Source organism: Diuraphis noxia, unplaced genomic scaffold, assembly GCF_037042655.1.
Source record: "Diuraphis noxia isolate RWA-SAM2 unplaced genomic scaffold, SU_Dnox_SAM2 contig0004, whole genome shotgun sequence".
Lineage (NCBI taxonomy): Eukaryota > Metazoa > Arthropoda > Insecta > Hemiptera > Aphididae > Diuraphis > Diuraphis noxia.
The window spans coordinates 55184177-55206807 of record NW_028301714.1 but is presented as its reverse complement, the minus strand read 5'-3'; the positions used below and the strand labels follow the sequence as shown (position 1 = coordinate 55206807).

The window sequence follows — 22631 nt, the reverse complement described above, 5'->3', positions numbered from 1 at the left end:
GTTTCACTATTCTATATAAAAAATAGACTCTAACTGGGTCTTGGAAATATATGTTGTTGTTTTTTCACGACAAGCGGTTTGTGGTCTGACGAAAAGTTGGTTGATGTATCGGATGAGGAGGAGGAAATGGTCGAAATTTTTAGAATTTGTGTTAGTTGCTTACGTCCGGTGAGATACAAAAATCGGTAACCCCGCGATTCCAACATTATGCAACTACTATAGTAATCAATATCTACGCTAAAACCATCTAAAAATCAAAACAAAAATAGTTATACATTATAATCGTATTTCATTTATAAGTATAGCAAAATATAATGCACTTTCTGGCCATGTAATATTGTACGCTTCGTATTGTTAATTTTTTGTTTTCTCTTGATATAATATCATATAATACCGTCGAATGCGAACACTGTAAATACAACGGATTCGATCGACCCTAATACAATATAGCATATTATATTATTAGTATGCATAAAACGTCACTTAAACACATTTTATATAATATTAATTAATTATGTATATTGTATAGTTGGTAGTGTATGCGCGTACACCACCTCACGCACATACTACACGCATGGGCATACAATTAATATATAAATACATAATACCTTCATCGTGTTACACATCATCACCATGTATTAGGTATAGATATATTATAGTTTTATACACAAGGATATAATAATATCATAATATTAGTAATAATACATATACAGATATATATATATATATATATAATTTGCGACTTACAAAAATAAATTTGAGAAATTAGAACGGTGACATCTAATCAAATAATAATAGTATGTTCCAAATCAATCAAACATTAAAAAAAGTACTCTACCACTAATTATTACAATATTTATTTTCGTTTCATTTTAATAATACATAATATATCTTTATACATATTACAATAATATATAGTTTTGTAACCTAAAATATGCCACTGAAACAAATGAGCTAATCACTGGGCATTCTATATAATATAATCTATATACATATATATATATATATATATATATGTATATATTACCCTAATCGTATAACAACTAATGTCAAGTATATATTTTTATGTACATATGGCATAATATACATAGTAATATATTATATAATAATTAGGTATATTTTTTCAGTATAAAACACTACAAATAGTCGAGTTTTTATAGTATTATAATTTAATAATTATTACATAAATTGCTTTAATCGTCATAATTTCAGTCCTAACATTATCTTAACGTAACCATAATAATATAATAGAATTTTAGAACCTATTTTATATTAATAATTATAATTATAAACAGTCGCAGGTGCATTTCGCGGCCATAAAAATACAGTAATACACATATCACATCAATATATAGAATAATATGTACGTACATTTCATGTAAGTATACAGAATCGTCCAAATAGCGTACGTGAATGGAAGTCAAACGCAAAATTGAAAATTGTTCGAATACGAATGTTGTATACAGTGCGATAAGACTAATTTACCTTTGCTAGCAACTTTATTATACTGCAGTATTATTTAACAAGCGGTAAGCATGCTCACCCCTTTTTCTTAATTTATTGAACAATGCGTTTATTCAAATTATGGTTTAAGAGTTTTTAAATATACCTAAATACCACAGTATTTAACACTTATATTTTCAAATTCTTGAGAATTTTAAGAAATGTAAGCACAGTAAATTTATCAATTGCTTTTTAACAGGTAATTTTTTTTAGCAAGTGACCCCCCCCCCCCCAAATTAAATGACTACGAGACCAATATTTCAAAAAGATTATATTAATAGTCCACTCTCACGCAGACCAATATAATTATACTCCGTCTAGTAGTATAATTTATATGAATTATTCATAAAATATCAATTTAATGAAATTATTGTTGATATAAAATGTAAAATGATCAAACGTTTGAAAGGTTGGCGAACCTCTACTGATAGTATATTATATTATATAGTATATTATAATTCATCATACTTTTATTATTATCACCATTGTCACTGCTATTATAAAATGTGGTTTTAATTATTGTTGTATATTAAATAATAATTTAAAATATATATACAAAAAGTGAATAATACGATAATAATGTTTAAGTATTACCTTATACAATATGTATAATAAGAAGAAAAGGTGACAAGGTGTTCCTGGGTGTGTATTTATTCCCTATGAAAACCAAAATCATCATAATTTACCAAGTTTATAGAATTTAAGTAAATGTATGCAAATTTTTTGGTAAAATATCAAAAAAATATTTACATACAATTTACGTTTTTAGATCTTTTATATTTACCACTTAAAGAGTGGCCTGCTAAAATACAAACTTTGATTTAAAGTCATATAAGTATAGAACGCTTCTTAACTACTATGAGCCATTCCAAGAATTTGAATATATCGTCTCTAAGTGAATTTAAAAAAAAAAAAAAAAACTTAAATTGAATAAATTATTTCTAAGAGATAGTGAAGAGTACCTTTGAGCATGCTTAGTGGCTGGTTAAATTACCTCGTATAACAACTATGCGGGTATAGTCTAAAGTACAACACGTTCAATGCCACACCAATATTTCTAATCTGGTGCCACACGCCGCGTATCTCCTGATATTATCATACAGGGGATTATAAAATATATAGGTATATGAAAAAACGTGGGATACAGAAACCTACTACCGTCTGAAAATAATTTTTTGTTAATATGTTCTAAATGGCCGTGATAAATAATAATACAGTCCTCTATGGCCGAGTTATTATAGGCGTTTATTTTCAATAATATGCACTAGTGACGACCACGGATCGGCGGTGACCCCATTCTACCACCGTCGACCTGTGTTCGACAGCGGCGGTGAATGTGTAAGAATTTTATATTAATTTATTGTGTGAGAAATTTTCGTCTAGCCACTAATTAAATACGAATTAGTTTTGATAAAAATCTATCGGAATCAAGTGCAAGTGTAAATATTTCGGTTCAAGCGTTGCGTTCGATTTCGCGTTTGAAAATGTCGTTTTGGCGATGATTTTTTCGTACGAGTAATATAATTTACATAGACGTTATTGTACTTATTTGATATTATAACATACAAATATGTTTATAATGTTATGTATTATGTATTTTGTATAATGTGAGCTAATATATTGGTTTAATTAGTTGTTGAAAACGTTATAAGGTATTGTCATCTATAGTTTTTAATGTTTAATATACACGAATTTTAATAAAACATAATATTATTTTGTATAGTTATTATATTAACAGGCTTTTGAAAAAATAATGTTTATCGGTGAATCATTTTCCCTCAACGTTTTTTTTATCGATTTCGGTATATAACATTAGTATCATGATAAATTATCATTATTATCATTGATAATATTATTATTCATATCAGTCTCCGTTCTGTGCGTTTCTAGGTTTCGGTGAACACGACGTAATATTATAATAATATTATTGCTTTCGCATTACAATTAAATTGTTTATTGCTCATTGGCATAATAATTATTGCTATCATTTTTAGCGAATTTTTTCGTTATCGAACAACTATAATTTTGTACCGGTTGAATTATAAAATTATCATAAATAATATTATCATTTTTGTGGACGTTTGGAATGAGATTAATTTATTTTACTAAAAAACCACGAGCTGGTTATTGCCATAGAGGTGCCTACCCGGCCCTGGCGTACCATCATGATAATCTAATAATTATATAATAATAATAATAGTATTATTCTTTGATCGACAGTTTATTTTGAAAACGGGATGAAAAAATGCCCTGCTCTCAACGTCCACCGAGCATTAGTGCAATCATTGTCACGCGATTGACATATCGCTCAACACAATAATTATAATAATATAATTTGTTAATAATTATTATTCCGATTTAGTGTATAATAATAATAATAGTAAATATCATATTATTATTAAAACGTAGTCTATTCCTATTTCCTATGCGTATGAGAATCTGTGAAAAACCCTGCAGGCGTTAGATTCATCCTGTCTATAGACTTATATCATAATATAGATGAAGAGAATATTCTATCGTACGTAGTACATTAAAATTTAATAATAATAATTGCGTTAACACTACTAAATATCGTATAATATAATATATATATATATATGTATGTATATATAAATCTTACGGAATTTGTATTTCTTTGAGCTCTTATCACCATCACTAAATCTAAGTGTACAATATAAATTACTTAATCGCATGTAAGTAGTTTTTTACATAATATAATATTATATGGGTGTGTCGGTATATAAATCTGCAGCCCAATATAGACGGTAACCGAAGAATTCAGTCTGCGCCCAGCAGCACCAGATCGTCGGCGACCACGTCGCTAATGTGCAAATATATGATCCAGTACATGAGGTTAAAGCAAATGAAACACACTGGGAACACGATCCTCGAGTACTTGTCGATGTCACTGGGCGTGATGCCGTACAGCTTGTTAATGTCCTTGTTTGGGTGCATGACATGCTGCGTGGGAATGGGAGTGATGTTGTCGTCATCCCCGCGGCCATTGATGGTGTTCTCCAGCGAACCGCCTTTAAGGTAGTTTTTTGGATCGTGGGCCTTGAATCGCACCTCCTGGAACAAACGGGAATCACTTACAAGGGGCACTGCAATATATGTATTAATCGGGGACTAATAATATTTAAAAATATAATCTTAATTTCTACAACTGTTGTAAATTTTTTCAATTTTAACTATTAGAAAAATTGAATTTCAAACCAATACTAACGGCAAAATGAATAATTAGCTAGCTTCTATTTTTAATCTTTGAATCGTAGATGAAAAATCCTGAAGAGTTTCAAAAACTAGGAGTTTTCTATTTTTTTTCGAGCCCTTCAATTACGAAATATTAAGCGAGTAAATATTTGCGACGCTTACGGTTTGTCGGGGTATGTGATCCAAGTCTCCAACCATCAATGATCCAGACAACGTTCCCCCGTGGCCCATATTACTGTGCCGGTGACCGCCTCCGCCGCCGTCGTAACCATGACTGGACATAGTGCCGTGCGACGCCAGTCCGTGGCTGGACATACCGTGAGGGAGAGTACCGTGGCCGGACTGGGGCCCGTGGCCACCTGACAAAGTGCCGTGTCCCGACAGGGTACTGTGGCCGGATATAGATCCATGGCCGTGACCGTGCCGTGACGAGTGGTGAGGATGTGCGTGCGAACGCCCATCGTGGGCAGAGTGACTACCGACGCCGCCTCCTCCACCACCGCCTTTTTTCTGTTCGGCAATCTTTTGTATGGCCAAGAAACGGTTTTTTCGCATTTGTATCCTTTTGGCCATGTACCCCACAGTGGCGTATTCTGCAAAAACCGACGGCAACCGTTTCCGATTTAAGCTTGGATTTAATAATAATAATAAAATAACAACAATAGAATTCGTTTGTTGTAAACACAAAATCTTATGGCAGAGCAGTTTTAAAATTTACTATTCTTTAGCATAGATAATATGTTTATGGGCTGGTTACAAAAAAAGTTTCCGGTTGCCATAGAAACCAAACAATGACATTCAAATTATGTATATCGATTTATCATATCAATTTAACGTTATTCGATGATGTCCATTACAAAATAATACTTGTATGTGAAAAATGAATTTTTTTTATTCCTATAATAGTTATATATGTATCAATAGGTACACAACATTTTTATGGACGTACTATAATTATTATAGAAATGTTAGAAATCATTTTAAAGCAATTTAAGTACGATATTATCACGATTAGATATGGATCATAAAATATATAAACTTAGAGCAAATACATAAATTATGAACAAAATAATAGCCAAACCGGACGTAAATGAATATATTATTTCTTGCGTTATCGTATAACACAATAAAATTAATTTGCCCACTGAATGATAAGACACAGATTGTTAGTGCACTATCCTGTCAATGCACTAACCGGGTGCAACCGAAATAATTTTGTTAGGTGACGCGTCAATTGATTACCTATAGTAAAATATCCTCTGTACGGACGATAATTAATAATTATTAACTGCCTTGGTCAGTAGCGATTATTATTTTGCTGAAATCTCATACCTTCTGACAGAATTTCAAGTGATAAATAACCGGTAGCGACAATTGGTGTGTCGGTGGAGGGAATGGGTATTAGTTTTAGGTGTATACAATGTTATGCGGGCTTTGATGTATCAAACTTATTTCACTCCAGGCCGTTAATTGGATGAACATTTTTACTTCAACATCAAAGGCAAATAACAGTATGGTGTCCATGACGAAGTCTGACACAGACGTGTTTTTGAAATGGTTACAATACTGTAATGACCCGATGGAAAAGTTTATCCACCTTGCAAGCTGTTGTAATAATGGCTCGACGTAATCAACGAAAATAATTTTTTTTTTGTCTCCGGTCGATAAAAATTATTTTTTGAAATTAACGCCAAATGAAAATGTATTTACAATATTAACAATCGAAATAGGTATAATAAATTAGGAAATGACAATTCATGATGCAGAAAAAAAAATACAATAATATTATTTTACTTTAAAGTACCAAACATCAAACTTTAGAAAATAACACATGGACAATATAACAATATTATTATAAACAGGAATTTTCACCCAAATAATTTAATCGAATTTTAGATTTCGGGTACTTAATGTAATCAATATAAAAAATATTTGGGAGATAAAAACCACAATAACTCAGGTTAACGAACACAAGTGTTTAGTCTTAAGCACAGACCAATTTAGAGAGATCAGATACAATACGTAAGTAGGTATAAACCATAAAAAATATATTTTTTGGATATCATCAAAACAACTAAGACCTGCACTCCCCCGTCAAATATTGATTTTATTTGCATAATATATAATATATGATATGTTATAATATTTAGCTACAATTATTCGAATCATTATCTATAGTATACTCATATAATTATTGTTAAAATTGTCAAACACAATATTAATTATATTATTTTAATTTAGTTACTCACCCAGAAGTGAGGCGAACACCATGACGAAACACGTGCCCAGGTACACATCAATGGACTTGACGTACGATATCTTCGGTAACGCCGCGTTGGTGGACGACATGAGCGTGGTCATGGTCAGCACAGTGGTGACGCCCAACGAGACACGGGCCGGCGTTGCGCATCTGTTCAGCCAAAAGCTCACCCACGATATGATGACGATCAGCCCACTGGGTATGTATATTTGGATCAGATAGTAGCCCATGGACCGTACGAATTGGATCTCACAAGCCAGTCTCGAATAGTTGCCTGCAACGTTTGACAGTTGTTGTTAATATATTACGGCGCAATTAACTATAGGGCGCAACCGATTGAAGCCAAAATGAACCTTCCCCTTTTTGGTCATAAGTGTAAGATTTAAATAATTATGAAAACCTGAAAATTTAATATTACCTATTTTTATTTTTTTGTTTGTATTCAACTAGTTTGGCACAAGGATATGTGACCACCCTTATTACGAGTAGGCCATTTTCCCTTGTTAAGTTAATTTATTATATTGTAAACCAATACAATTGTTTTAAAATTATATTAATAAATGGGTAAAATCTTATAAATTCATAAGGCTTCTAATTTAAAAAAAATATATATATGATATATAAAGTTAATTGAAATTTTAAATTTTCAAACACTAGCAATTAACTATACAACGAATTATTTGTATGTATTTAGCCAATAGAAGACTTCATTTATACGCTGCATCGCGAACACAAGCCAAAACTCTAAAAAAGTAACTTTCGAATCTATAACAACAAATATACAAAAATTATAATCGTATCGTAAATGTATGCTTCTTCAACGGAGGGTATAACACAATAATATTTTAATGGACAATTTATTAATAGGTACTTAAATCTTAAATTGGTTACAAAAATATTTAACTGATTAGAAAATTTTATTAGAGAATGGCCGAAAAGAGTCCCACTATAACAAGATATTTTAATTTTTTTATTATTATTATTATTATCATTACTCTTATAGATAATTAATCAATCGTCGTACCCGTCGTCAAGCTTATCTCCATCGCTCGCTGACGGTGCCCTAGCACTTTGAATTGTGGCAATGACACTTCGTTTGAGACTCCCACCGAGTTTGGTCCCTTGTTCCATTTATACCTGATGTCCCTCATCGTGTATCCGACTGAAAATAAACGAATAAAGAAAATCACTAATCAGACGAAATCAAAAATTTATTATTGTATTATACGTTTTTAAAATATTTATATGTTTTTATTGATTCTAAGACCATTGTCGTTCGTTGTAGCAGCCATATTATATTATCATATAACAGTAATAATAACACGTTGATTAAAGTTTTAAGTCAACGCTGTTTATTACTTTCGACAATTATTACTTGCTATAATAATATGATATAATATGCATGAAATAATAACGATGACGGTTGTAAAAAAAGTATATCTTACAGCTTTCAATTTCGATGTGACACAATTGTCGGTCCATTGGGAAGTACTGCAAGTTCATGGGGCACGACGCGGTGATGGTCAAGCTGTGGAAAACAAAACAAAAGAATTAAAAAATTTATGGTTAACGGTATGCTCTATAAAAACGTAATAATAAAAAATATTATATGCACCTATATCACTGTGATTTACCTGTAAGAAGCTATAGCATTATATTGTTCATCGTGTGTGTGGTTATTTGCGGAAACAACTTTTTATACTTATATTCACCTAACATACTCATTCATTTTATATTTTAATATTGAATTTTTTCAATTTATTATTCCTGGACTTGATGAGAAATATTATCATCATCGAATATTTCGATTTTTTATACTGTAATAAATCATAGTACTATAGTAGGGATATTAACGAGTATACTGACAAGACATTAGTGGTTTAAGTGGAAGTGATGCTTCGTTTAGTAATAATTTACAATCCCTCTCGGATTAACATTGTTCTACAAGCGGTATTGACTTCCCCCCCCCTCCCGAGTGTGGAGTGTCTGTTAGCCACCAGGTATTATAATTATAATATAGTCTTAACGTTTACCGAATGCTCCGCGTTATGCTCCCCGAATGGTGTATCCGGATGAATTCATTGCTGGTGGTCGCTATGTGAAAGTACGACTGTTTCTCGTTGACGAAGAACGTGTCGGGCACCCAAATGTTCTTGATGAACTCCGATCCCACGGACAGTGTCTCAACGCCTGGCCGCTTGGTGAACGCCAACCGAGGATCGGTCCAGAATTGTCTGAAGTAAAAGTCAAGCGTGAAGTCCTGAAAAATTCGCGTACAACGACAATGACAGTTAGTACTCGGTAGGTATATGCGTATGATCTATTGTATACGCATATTGGTATATTATAATGATAATATAATATATTACTATGATTGCAGTCTTGTAAAAGGTACACTTCAAAACAATTTTAGTACGATTTATACAGATACTTGTTTTAAAAATACTATTAATAGATACTTTCAAATACTTTAAAATTGTCTACTTATTATAATTTGCTGTAGGTATTTTACTGAAAATTTTTTTTAGCATTTTCATGTTTTACATCAAATTTATGCATAATTGTACGTAAGCTTTTATGTTACGTAATTGAATTGAAAATATAAAAATATTACTAAAATTACAAATTATTTAAAACTTAGTTTATTTTACAAATTTGAAAGTACTTTTTTCAAAAGTATTTGAAGACTATTACTCAGATACCTGCTTTACAAGACTGAGTTTATAAAATTGTCTATAAACTACGATCTACGATCGTCTAAGACATTGTTCGGACAGACCGGATACGATCAAACGTCCCAAGTGATCGCGTAAGGTTTTAGAACAGCTGATTGGCAAATAAATTAACTACCGGGACTTCGAAAATTTGGAATCACGTCTACACGTCACTAACATTGAAGCTTAAGAGGACGCTAAACTAGCCTTTGTTGCACCTCTGTGTTTATAGTAGAATTTCCAAATTTCCATAACACAGAGAATAATTTCATCTGTCACATAGCGTTTTTATTATGTACACAACATTTATACAACTAGGTACGGTTATTATTTTGAGAACATTAAGTTTTTTTTTTGTATTTTTTGTTTTTAATTTAAAAAAAATGTTGGTTAATGCTATCAACAAAATAAAAACGCTACGACATAGATATAGCTCTTTCCTATGCGTTGTAGAACTTGAGTGATTCCACTAAAGAGAGAATATTATAGTTATCTCACGTAAAACAATTTTTGCTATGTTGTATATTTGTGAGATGGAGACAACACATGCAGGTATAGCAGCATCCTCTTAATAATATGTTTTCCTCCGGACCAATAGTCTTAGTGGTCAACTCGAAAGTGTCAGCGAGTTCTCAGAATCACAATACATTGAATGATCGTCATTGAACTTGCACAGTCGGTGTGTACTCGTGGTACATTAGTTCTCCGTGTTGGCATAAGTTTTTTTTAATTTGTGACCGTTCGAAGCGGATTCGAGGGAAAATAAAATTCTCTCAAAGTCAAATCATACGCAGAAAGTTCACTAAGACGTTCGAATGTATCCGATCGTGAAGATATAGTAGGTATTTATAATTACTATAATATTAATATATGAATATATTATTTATCATAGATCGCAATGATAAAGATGTATAACTAATATTTCCGTTCGTAATATTATATTATGGTTATGTTATATAAATATACAAATATTACTGCGATATATAACTATAATAATAATAATAATAATAATATTAATAATAGTAATAATAATAATAATGATAACAATGATAATAATGTAAAATACAAGTAGAATAGATGGTTAGTGCATGCAACAGGGCTAAGATTTAAAACGTACACGCTAAGGTTTTTCGTTAGATACATCGTATATCATTATGCATAGGCATGTATGTATGCATGGTGATTCTCTCGTCGTATCCAAATCTTAGCATGCACAAGGATTTTTTTTAATCAATCGTTTGTTAATGTCAAACTTTAAGGATAGGTACAAAGCTTAGATCATATACTATGGATGGAGCCATGGCCTGATATTTGAAACACATATAAGCGACAAGTCTCTCCTTGAGATTCATTATCTGCGCATGCGCGATTATACTCGTAGCGTCGTAGCATATTTATTCTAATGTTTTTAATTCTCCCAGGGAACTCATGAGTGATAACTAAATAAATATGCGACGAGTAGACTCGCCGCATACGCAGATAGCGAATCTCAAGGAGAGACTCATCGCTAACATGTGCTTCAAATTGTTTACACAGGCGAGATAGGCCATGGCTCCATCCATAGTATATAATCTAAGGTACAAAGTAATACTGTTCAACATGTTTCTTCGTTGATAAGTATTATTATTTTGTCCCTAAAGTGTAAACTCTAAAAAATGTCCACGTATTATAATATATTCTAAGATGTAAAAAATACAAAAGAATCACCTTGTTTATAATAATATTGTGTTATTATTATTCACAATTTTCAGATTGAATCAGTTTTTTTTTCGACATCATGCTTTGACGCGAAAAACCATGGCGTGTATCAATTGCAATCTACGTCATGCATCAAAACATGCGATATCATCATATTTAATAATATACATATGTAGTTTTACTGTGTATCGTTATATTGTCTGCTATTTGACATAAATTAAACAAATTGCATAATATTATAGTATCAAATTTAATATATAACAAATGAAGTTGTACTATAATGTAACTAGGTAGTATTGAGGATATAATCGACGTGATAACAATTTTTAAAATTCCCTTATTCACAATAAGCAAACAACGCTTTTTATTCCACTTATTAAAAATACAAAATGATCCTCAAAATTTGCTTGGGAAACTAGAAAATACACTATACACTATTATGTAATCAAGTATATAGATATTATGATAAATAAAACATAAAAATTCAGGGTAACAGCTATGCTATCTGTAATGTCGTGTTGTGGCCAAAATATGAGTTTGGCACAACTCTTGACATTTTTCGGCAGATAATGGTCATTGGACGAAGCTATGATTATAAAGACTTATCGAAATGTGATAAACGGTAGATACGAAAGAAGACACAACCCAGCTTAATACAACATAATATAGATACGCGCACATATTATACCCGATTTCGTTAGGTATATAAAATATTACATATTCTGTTATTGGTCAAATCAATATACGCGACGTTGTCGTTCATTTTAAATTTTTAAATACAAGTCTATCAACTGCGTTGAATATCATTTACATCAATCTAAAATGTTTATCCGAATTCAGATTTGACGCCATATAACGTGTATAGACAATTCAGTGCGTGTCGCGTCCCGTGATATTAAAAACTAAAACCATATTGTACCTACATACAACAAAGTGTATGCCCTTTTTTAATCATGCGAATCAAATAATATTGACGAAAACAATATAAAAATTGTTTTTTAACACGAGATGGTCACAGCTTTTTGTCGTTTCCCTTTTCGTCGGATTTTAAAGTGGACCAATAAGTATTTATATTGATTTTGATAAACATGTTTTAGACATAGTTTATGGAATATCTTAAAAACCACCGTATTTCGGTATTTAATGTAAACGTTTTGTACATTTGAATCGAAGTCGTTATTATGGTGACAATAACAAAAGTAAAATAAAAATCCAAAAATCCAAAAATAGTTGTGTTCGGTCATATTTTATAATATTATAATATGTAATGATTGAAAAATTATTTTCTATGTTAGTAATAAATGTGACTAACCTATATAAAAGGCTGGGCATTAACGAGTTTAAGTTAAGTTTAACAATCAAAATACTTTAAAGTTTTAAGAAAGTTACGTATGTAATGAGTTTAATTTAAAAAAAAATAATTTATGGACTAACGAGTTATTTTTTCCCACATAAAATGCAATTACTTATCATTTTTAATTAATTTTATTGTTTCGTTAAGTTAATTTTTTTCTTCACATATGAACATCATATATTAAAAATATATTATGTTTAGTAAAAATCTTGGTATTTTTTAAAAAGAATGAAAATGAATTATCATCAATAATTATTGTAATCCATATGAAAATACGATCTCACCCATAAGTCAATAATGAGACTACTAGATATCTGATCAGTTCTTCATCTGATGTAAAATTCGTGTGGTTATCTCTTAGAAAATTAATTTAAATAATACAATCAATGAATACAATTATTATTAGAATGATCTATCATTAAATGCGTTCTTTTATTATTATTTTATATTATATACTTTTGCTTTTTTCTATAATATTCATTGCTTTGACATTGATTTCAATTAATTCAGATAAAGTATAACAGATTTAAACATAACTAAGTTAAATAATTTTGAAGTGAAACTTCTTTAGGTGTGATAGTATAATAGTTGAATTCATAGGCTTAGCCAATGTGACCAAAAAGCATAACGGGCATGGCGAATTTTGGTCATCTACCCTAAGGTTTGTATGGTAATAAATAATAATCAATTTGTCTTAGTTTTGTGTAATAATAATAAATTAATCTCAACTGAAAATTTATTTTTCTATTATTAACTTAATATTTGACCGTGATAAACTTTTTTCTTTACATACTCTATGAAGAAGTTTAATCTCATCCACGGGTACCATTGCAACACGTCAGATTTTTGTTCTATCTAGCTCATAGCTTTTGTTAGTTAAAATCAAAAGATATAACTTTTATAGATTTAAAATGAACTTACAATTTTTCTACCCAAACTCAAATTTATTGAGTACCTAAATAAAATTGGTTAACTTGTCTAGCCTTGCAAATACATAAGTAGGTACTTAACATGTATGGCTTATAGTATTAGGCTGCTTGAGATTTTTACTTGTTGAAGGCAACGTCGTTTATGAACTCACGCAATGTATAAAAAGAAGTTTCGCGTGAAACCAACATAAAACGTAAATATATAATAATATACAAACGAAAAGCCGGTGTACGTTACACGCGCATTATATAGAACAACTCGAGTGAAGGGTGTCTGTGTTTTTTGACACTCGGTCGTTTGTGTATAAACATGACCTTGAATCGGGGGTTAAGAGCGGAGGAAAAATATTAATAACGGAAAGAAACATCATTCACGAACGTCTCTTTATATGTATATATTATATATATATAAATACATATACGTGGTAGACGTCATAATATCGTGTAACATAGGAGTCTCTATCGTTCCCATCGAGTCAACGAAGAAATTTGATCAACACGTTTAGTGTACAACGTATTACAGCGATATACCAAATAAATATATAATATATATGTATATATTATATAAATAGCGAGGCGTCGCGCGTGAATAAAGTACACTTGAGAGGCATTCGATGACGGAGATCGCGGTCTCGGTTAAGTCTTCGTGTCGTGTCAAATTATATTTGAGCACTGAGACGTGCACGACATTATTGTAAATAAAATTATAATATTACTCGTATTATGATGATGCGTATCGTTAATGGATCCGTAAAAAAGAGCCGTTACGTGTGCATAATATATACTGCTACAGAGCATGATGTGTTCACAGATAATATTATGACGCACGCTGTTGGCGACTGTGTATAATAATATATAGATTAGGTCGTAATGCAATATTATTGTTATTATCGTACAATAATATGTGCTGTTGCATTGTGTCTTAAGCGCCACGAGTTTGGTATTGCGTGATATTTCCACTCGGTAAACTTTTCGACGGATCAATAATAATAAGACTCGAGAAAAATACTGTAACAAAATAAACTAATAATAATAAAGATATCCTACAAATGTCAGTTATATAATATATTGCATGTATAATCTGGCAATAACAATAATAATAGATAAACCGTTATATAATCTGCTTTTTAAGGAAAATCGAACGGAGTGGCATAATAATATTATAATATTATATCCTAAAAGATATTTCCCGCAACATTGATCACATATCACTAGGTTAGTTAATATGATTATAGATGATGAGAAAAGAAGTTAGTTTGAATTGAATTAAACGTGTTTATTTATTGAGTTGAAGAACATTCCATACCAATTGTCAAGTAAAATTATTCTATAAAAATATTATTTCCCCAATAATCTTTGCATCTTTCATCCCCCAAGAGTTAACTAGGTACTTAAAATATAAAATGAACACACTATCTAGAGTTCAAATTTCAATACAAGTAGTTAACATTCAGTGAAAATAGAGGAGTTATTTATTGTCTCATGGTAAATAACAATCGAAAATAGAATATAGATAAAAGATCAAAGGACTTGTTCACTATTCTAAATGATGGGGTAACCAAAATGGTAATCTGCTGGAATCTAAACGGAATTTAAGCTGATTGACATGACACTAACTAACTACATGAAATTGTATTTTTTTTAAATCTAGTAAAACGAAAGGATCGCAATTGACTCATACATTAAGTTTCTTACGATGTGTGACTACTTCTATTATTACGCAAAGGATAGTTCACTTCTACCGAATATGATTTTAACGCAATTCTATGCTTTAGTTTTTGCAACGAACGCGTTCGTATGTTAATATTTTAAGATTAGGTTCGGTGATGGCGATTGATCGACATTGGTTTGTTTGGAAATGATTGTAATGTACGCTACGAGCTACGAGGACGGTTCGCATAATTTTATAACGGAGTGTAAACTATTCAATAATAATATTATACAATTCGTGGTTTTTATCATGAAAACGTGTTTGACGCTGTTTAACGGAACAAAAACAAACTACAGTAAAACCTCTCTATAACGGACCCTCTATTAAACTGAATCCTCCTTATGACGGAAAATGTCAATAGTCACAGTGCAAATAATATATGCAATTTCTATCTCTCTATGACCAATTCTTTATAACGGAAAATTTTGGTCCAATGCGATTCCATTATAGAAAGGTTTCATTGTATTCGAAAATTTCCTTGTAAACTCATAGCGATTATTTTATTTTTCATTAGGGCAACACGCGTTTTGATTTCACATATATACGTGTGTCGTAATATTATATTATGTTATAATATTGACTATCCGGTTAGGTAACCTCATATTATAAATTTAAATTATATGAACACTCTTATTGTGGTGTCCATCAATTATGTGATGGATACTTCAAATTTAATTTAACGAGTTTCGAGTACATGAGACCTCAAAATTATTATAATACTATAAACGATTTGAATTTTTGATAAACATCGGCTATTCGAAAATTTGTTTCCAGTCAGTTTTTTTCAATTTGGATATTTATATCACCTATGAATGTTAGACAAATACTTGCTAGACAATTATTGAACGCCAATGGGTTAACTAAGACAAAGAAAAGTGAACAAGGTGAATAAAGCTTGTGAAAGTATTCTGGTCGATCAATAATATTATGATGGTAATGATTGCTTGGTCGTTAATTTTATGATGTTGAATCGATAAGTAACACGATAACCGTATTAACTCAAAAATATCCAACGTAAATCAAAAATTTTCATCGATGATCATGTTATAGACTATCATCAATAATCATATTTTTTTTTTTTTTTTAACAAAATGAAACATAAATATATTGCTTCAGCACCAGGTAAGACCGTCCCAATTCAACGAAACCGTTAAGCACAGATTATAAACTATAATATTAATATTATATATGGCGTGGATCATTAGCAAAAATGACCAGTTATTGTCATGGTCTGTCAGACTCTCTTGGATGATCGCCTGTTAGTCTGCTTTATACAGAGTAATTCACCAAGGATGCTCTTTTTGAGTATGCTTTCTTCTCTTTAATAATGTATTTATTTTTTTAATTCTGATTTTGGGAATTTTCAAGTATTTATACTGACAATTCATATTTTTTAATACTCATATTTTTTATACAACTCCAAGAATTTCCATAATAAAACATTTTTCAAATAATAACCTTAGTTTTTTACAGTAAATTTTGGTGCTATTATTTTCCTTACAAAATGTTTACAAATTATAATTATAATAATTGTCAAATCATTAGAGCTCTCATTTTTTCAACTCATTATCATAGGCTATTATACTTAAACATAACTTATAATGAAGTTCATACTCCAACTTAGATGTATATAAAAATTTTCATTAAAAAAAAATTTACTGAAAACGGATGTTCCTCATTTAAAAAGTAAAAGTTTGTATCATCATTGGATACGTCTAAATTAGCTTAAAAATCTATTAATAATATAATATAATAAACATAGTTTTAAATATGGAATCTTAAATTGCACCTAAAAATTCTGAAAATCCAAATTTAAATAAACACATTAATTAAGTGAAAATGAGGTTGAGCATACACTGCGAATCGTTTTGTCTGTAGTTATAATAATATAGCGTATAAAATCCATAATGCGTCATACTCGAATATTGAAAAGGCATAGGTAGCGGTTAAGATAGGTAATACATTTTTAATAATTATTTACCATCCCTTAACTATATTGTTTAAAATGATCCAGAGGTCTCGGATTTTCAAAGATGAATTATTCATTGTTTTAAATGCTTCTTTTGGGGGTGCAGTGGCCGAGCGGACTAAGGCGTCGGTTGCGACGCACGCAGTCGCCGGTTCGAATCTCGGTCACGGGCGGCATCACTCTTTGGGCATTTCGCGATGTCTGGAGAGAGAGGCCGCTGGCCCCCAACCGGGCATGGCAGAAACCCACGGGTGCCCATTCAAAATTCTGCCAAAAACCCACGAGTTAAAACCTTACAGTTCCTTCCCCTACAGTTCCCCAGGCTAATGACCTCAGTTGTCGAAGCACTGACCATAAAAAAAAAAAAAAAAAAAAAATGCTTCATAAATAACTATTTTTTGTAGAAAAAATATTTTGTTTTCTAAAACTTTAATATTTTACATTTAAAGTCATCAGAACGTTATATAGATTATACTTATTCACTATGCATAATATGTATTTAGTGTCATATAATACATAATCACAATCATATTATATTATAAAAAGTTATAATTATATACGAGTATAATTTATAAACACTGACATCGGAAATTAATGGACCTAATAAAAACGCAATATTTTGGAACTGGATTAGAGTTATCTTTCTACTTGTTTTGATCTACTTTGATCACTGTTGTACAGCGTACATCATAATGATATTTATTATTTGAGTAGAGGTAACATATTTCATCATACGTTTTATCAGGTGATAACACAGCGCCGTACATAATATTATACCTAGATAATTATGTGGACATCTCAATATAGTCAATCATCAGACTTGCATGCAGGGAACGTCATTTGGTTCCTTTCATAGTTTTTGTAGCTAGTTTTCGTTATGACGAATCATAACATAATATAAGTATAAAGTTAACAATAACAGTAAAACTGGCTCGCTAAACAAAATCGACATTTTATATAAAATATAAAATATAATATTTATATTATATTATTTCATGTTTTCACGAGTAATTTAAACATTGTGTTTTGAAACAAAACAATAAGCAAAAGAAAGCGTCTGTTCAAACGGACGTATTATTGGAACACAAAATAATAAAAACAATTATTAAAATATAAAGGCATCAAGGTAATATTATACGACCATATATATGTATATATATATTTATGTATACAGAATGATCAGGATTTCGTGTTCCAGCAATGTTCTTACACATGAATATTCGAAATGGAGAAGGATATATATTGTAATATGAGTAAAACTTTATTATAAATACAATTTTTCAAAAGGCTTTTTTTTAACTCCCCTGGTTAGGTTAGATCATTCCAATTGTATAACCAGCTAAACAACGATAATACAATTTTTTGACGTACCTAAGACAATTAGAATTTCCATAAATGTATGTGTTTCTACAATTTTGTATTTCTACGTTTTTCTCAATTTTGCATATTTCCATTAGAAAATCGCTGCCACATGAAATTCCAATCAACCTGTACATGTAAACACTATACACACATAGTATAATATAAATCTTTAAAAATGTATGCGTATTTCATACATATAACACATAGATATTAATATTATATGAGAGACATATAATATCGATTAATATAACATAATATACGATTTTAGAAACACTAAAAAAATCATATTATTTCGTATCATATGATTAGGTAATTTCAAAAATTTTAAAATAATAAAAACGTTTTAAAACAAAAAATATTATTAGGTTATTTGTACCATGAGTACTTCGGACACGGAGCTTATACTGAGAACATACATGGTGACTCCGACCTCTACTGGGGGACCTGCAATGATAGGTTAAAACGTCAATACTTATTATGTATGACTATTCAACAAGTATACATAAAAGGATTTAATTTTCTATGTATTATAATAGTAATGGATTTACAATTTCAATATGGTATAATTAAAAAAAAAAAAAACGAAAATAAAACATAAACGAAACAGAAAAAGATTAACAAAGAATTTCGTTTAATATCTGTATCTTTTAGAATTACAAATCTCATATTTTTACCTTTATTCCCCTCTGATCCCGTTGACAAACATAATCAACCTAAAAGGTTAAATGTCGTATTTTAATTAAATTTTTTATTTTGAAATTTTTGAATAACATCATCAGATTCAGTCGCAAATGGATCAATTACTGAACATAACATAATAATACAATCCGTACATTCATAAAATACACAATACGACTATTTAAATATATAAACTATTTATGTTTTCTAATTATAAACATATATAAAACTATAATGTTAAATCGGAAATGTGTTTTTTACACCTGCTAAAAATTCCACATCATTGTAGTCAACTGAAGTCATAACTGACGAGTAAGTAGTATAATTCGCAAAAAATGATTCTTAGTCTAAGTCTCTCTATAAAATATTATTGAACAATTATTGTTGAGCATTTGAGCGCTTAGTTTATAGGTAGCTGTTATAAAATGTCTGTTGAATAAGCGCGCATTGCAACGAAAAAGTTCCAAAATGTTCCCTCGTCACTTATCTTTAAAAATCTAAATATTACAAAATAACCACTACTCTCTATGCCGTCGAATTGGCCTAGGAACGATATATTACGTCTAATAGAATTTATAGACACTATTTTGGAATCATTTTTTTTTTTTTTTTATCTGTTATTTATGGCTATCGGTTATTACGACCTATATTTTCCGTTTCCTTGAACTTCATTATATAAACAATTTCTACTGTTACTATAGGAAACTGCGAACAATGAAATATTACGACAAACTACCAACTGGTATTTGTAAATCTCTTAACTCTTTTCGGGTATCTGAAAAAGCTTCACTTTGTGTTATTTAAATAGGGATTTTATATTATATTGAAGAGTCTTGAAACACACTTATATTTCTTTCAACGGAAACTGATGTGTGGTTCATAGCCCGCTCTTCCTCCTCCTCATATTTTTCTCACTCACCCGTCTACCTACCACCAAGCCAAAATAATATTATAATATTTTTATATCAACTTTTATAGAAAAATAATTTATGCAGTGGACCCTCGATAATTCAAACGTTCAATAATTCAAAACCTTTGGTAATTCGAAGTAAATGCTCGGTCTCTTGAAAATCACGTGGTGATTCAAATAAAAACTATTCATTTAAGAACACTCGGTAATTCAAAATTTAATTTTGAGAAAACTGACCATTACCACACAAGGCCTCGTAACTGACGCGAGCGTCTAGGTGTCCGTACCCCCCTCCCGAAATGTTTAAAAGTAGAAACATTTTAGCGGTTAAGCAATGACAAGTATTCAGCATCTATATTTGGAAAAATTTTGGGTCCCCCCTCGCGAATTTTTTTTCATATACGACCTTGCTACCACGTGACAATACGAAGTATCACCCGTATAACGCTCAGTAATTCGAAGTATATTCACCTAATGTACAAAGTTATGAAAAAAGAAACTAAATTCAATGAAGCAAAAAACCATTACAGATATCTACAAAAAATAATAATCTTTTAAAATTATAATCTAATTTACATAGTATAATATTATTATATAGTTTAATTTAAAATTATGTACAAAACTAAATTAATTAATTTTATGCTGGAGAATGTAAAACAAAATAACAACGAATCTAATCCATTTAATAAAATAAATAGAAAATATTTAGTAAAATATTGATTATTTTAAATATAAATACATAATATTTCTTTAAGTACACGTTGTCCTCATACAAAAACAAAAATTTGATTCTCAGTATAACTACAATCTGTGGTAATTAAATAATTGAAATGATATAAAAGTTTATGAGGAAGCATTTGGTAACTTTATATTATTTGAAAACTGAAATGAGATGCCATTATCACCGCTTAACCTAGCGTCTTCAGTTTGCATGGTTTTTCACTTGGTGAATGTATTATTATTAATTTTCCGATAATCATTACTAATGGGCCTTGATCCCGAAGTCTTGAAATATGTAATTAAAATATTATACTGAGTAATTCGATCATGTTTGCTTCTTTTTTTCAATTATGCAGTAATTAAAAATCTGATTTTTTTTTATTTTGATTTTTAAATATACTTAAGAACAATATTTTTAAATTATTTAATGCATTTTTTATATTACTTAAAGAACGTGGAGGTACAAACTTTTGTTTCTTGGAAAAGATTTCCTCTTTTCAATGGTAATTTATTTGGTAGATAATTTTTCTGTACATTCTGTCACAACAGAATCAAAATGTAAACGATTATTTTTTTAATTATTTTACTTCGTGTACTTATTAATGATGGGTTGAACGCTGAAAATGCGTGGTAGTTTGAAAATAATATTTTAGTGTTTATATTACTTTATCAACATTTAAAGTTTGTAAAAATGGTCAACTTACAAATACTAAATCTAATATTATATTACTTAACTGTGAAATTATACATTAAAATTTTGAAATAGGTACATTGAAAAAATAATAATATGAAATAAATTATTTACAGTATATGGGAGGGGGAGCCCTAATTTTAAAATCAGAATTTTTTATCGCCTTACGATACTTCTCAAGTGGTAGTATATAAATATCTCATTAATGTTCGAATATGAAGTAAACATATTATTTCAAATGAAAATTTGAATAAACTCATAAATAATGGGAGAAATGGGAGTGAGCAAGCTTGGTGAATCATCCACCCTGTATACGATAATACACTAATACACAATAGTTTCGGGTGTACGAAAACTTGTTGGGTCGCCGTGCAATGGAACGAGTGCGAACAAGTCTGACGAAAACGTTTACAACAAGTTTTTTTTTCGATTTTTCCCCAGCACCACTCATCCACTAACGGGAAAACCAGTTATTAACGCTCGAATTCACCGTAGGATTTTCGTAATATTTTCTCTCTCATATCTTTTCATCACGTCCTTGTATACTTACAGCCATTGTAATACTTTGAATGATTTTAAAAATAATACTCTACTTATCCATAACTACACATATCACACGTATATTATTAAAAATTATATAGGTAAGGATACTATCATACTTCCAATAACTACACCATCACAAGATTATTTTAATTATTTTTTTCGGTGACACAAATTTGTTTACATAATCACATTGACAAGTCTTAACGCCAAACACTAACATATTTACTTGGTAGGGAAAATGTAATTTCTTCGTGTCACAAAATTTTCCGTCGACATAATGGTTTAGTCATTGTTGTAGTACGAGTATGCGAATACTATACAGTTATTTTGTTGAAAAAGCACTATTAAATTTGATTTCAAAATAGCAACTAGATTT

The 22631-nt window shown here is 30.2% G+C and overlaps 1 protein-coding gene across 4 annotated transcripts in view; it reads right to left on the bottom strand.

Moving 5' to 3' along the window:
• Positions 1–266: 266 nt before the first annotated feature.
• LOC107170691 (Resistant to dieldrin) overlaps positions 267–22631 on the bottom strand; it is a 52516-nt gene continuing 30151 nt past the window's right edge. Inside the window, exons 3-9 of one of the 4 annotated variants that reach the window (XM_089226663.1) lie at positions 19090–19157; positions 9010–9236; positions 8422–8504; positions 8001–8138; positions 6966–7250; positions 4879–5309; positions 267–4575 (exon numbers count right to left, since the gene is read on the bottom strand). In XM_089226663.1, coding sequence (XP_089082789.1) covers positions 4282–4575; positions 4879–5309; positions 6966–7250; positions 8001–8138; positions 8422–8504; positions 9010–9236; positions 19090–19157 — 1526 coding nt within the window. In that variant the 3' untranslated portion in view covers positions 267–4281. The remainder of the gene's footprint in view (positions 4576–4878; positions 5310–6965; positions 7251–8000; positions 8139–8421; positions 8505–9009; positions 9237–19089; positions 19158–22631) is intronic. The other 3 variants (XM_089226666.1, XM_089226662.1, XM_089226664.1) reach the window with 3 other exon arrangements.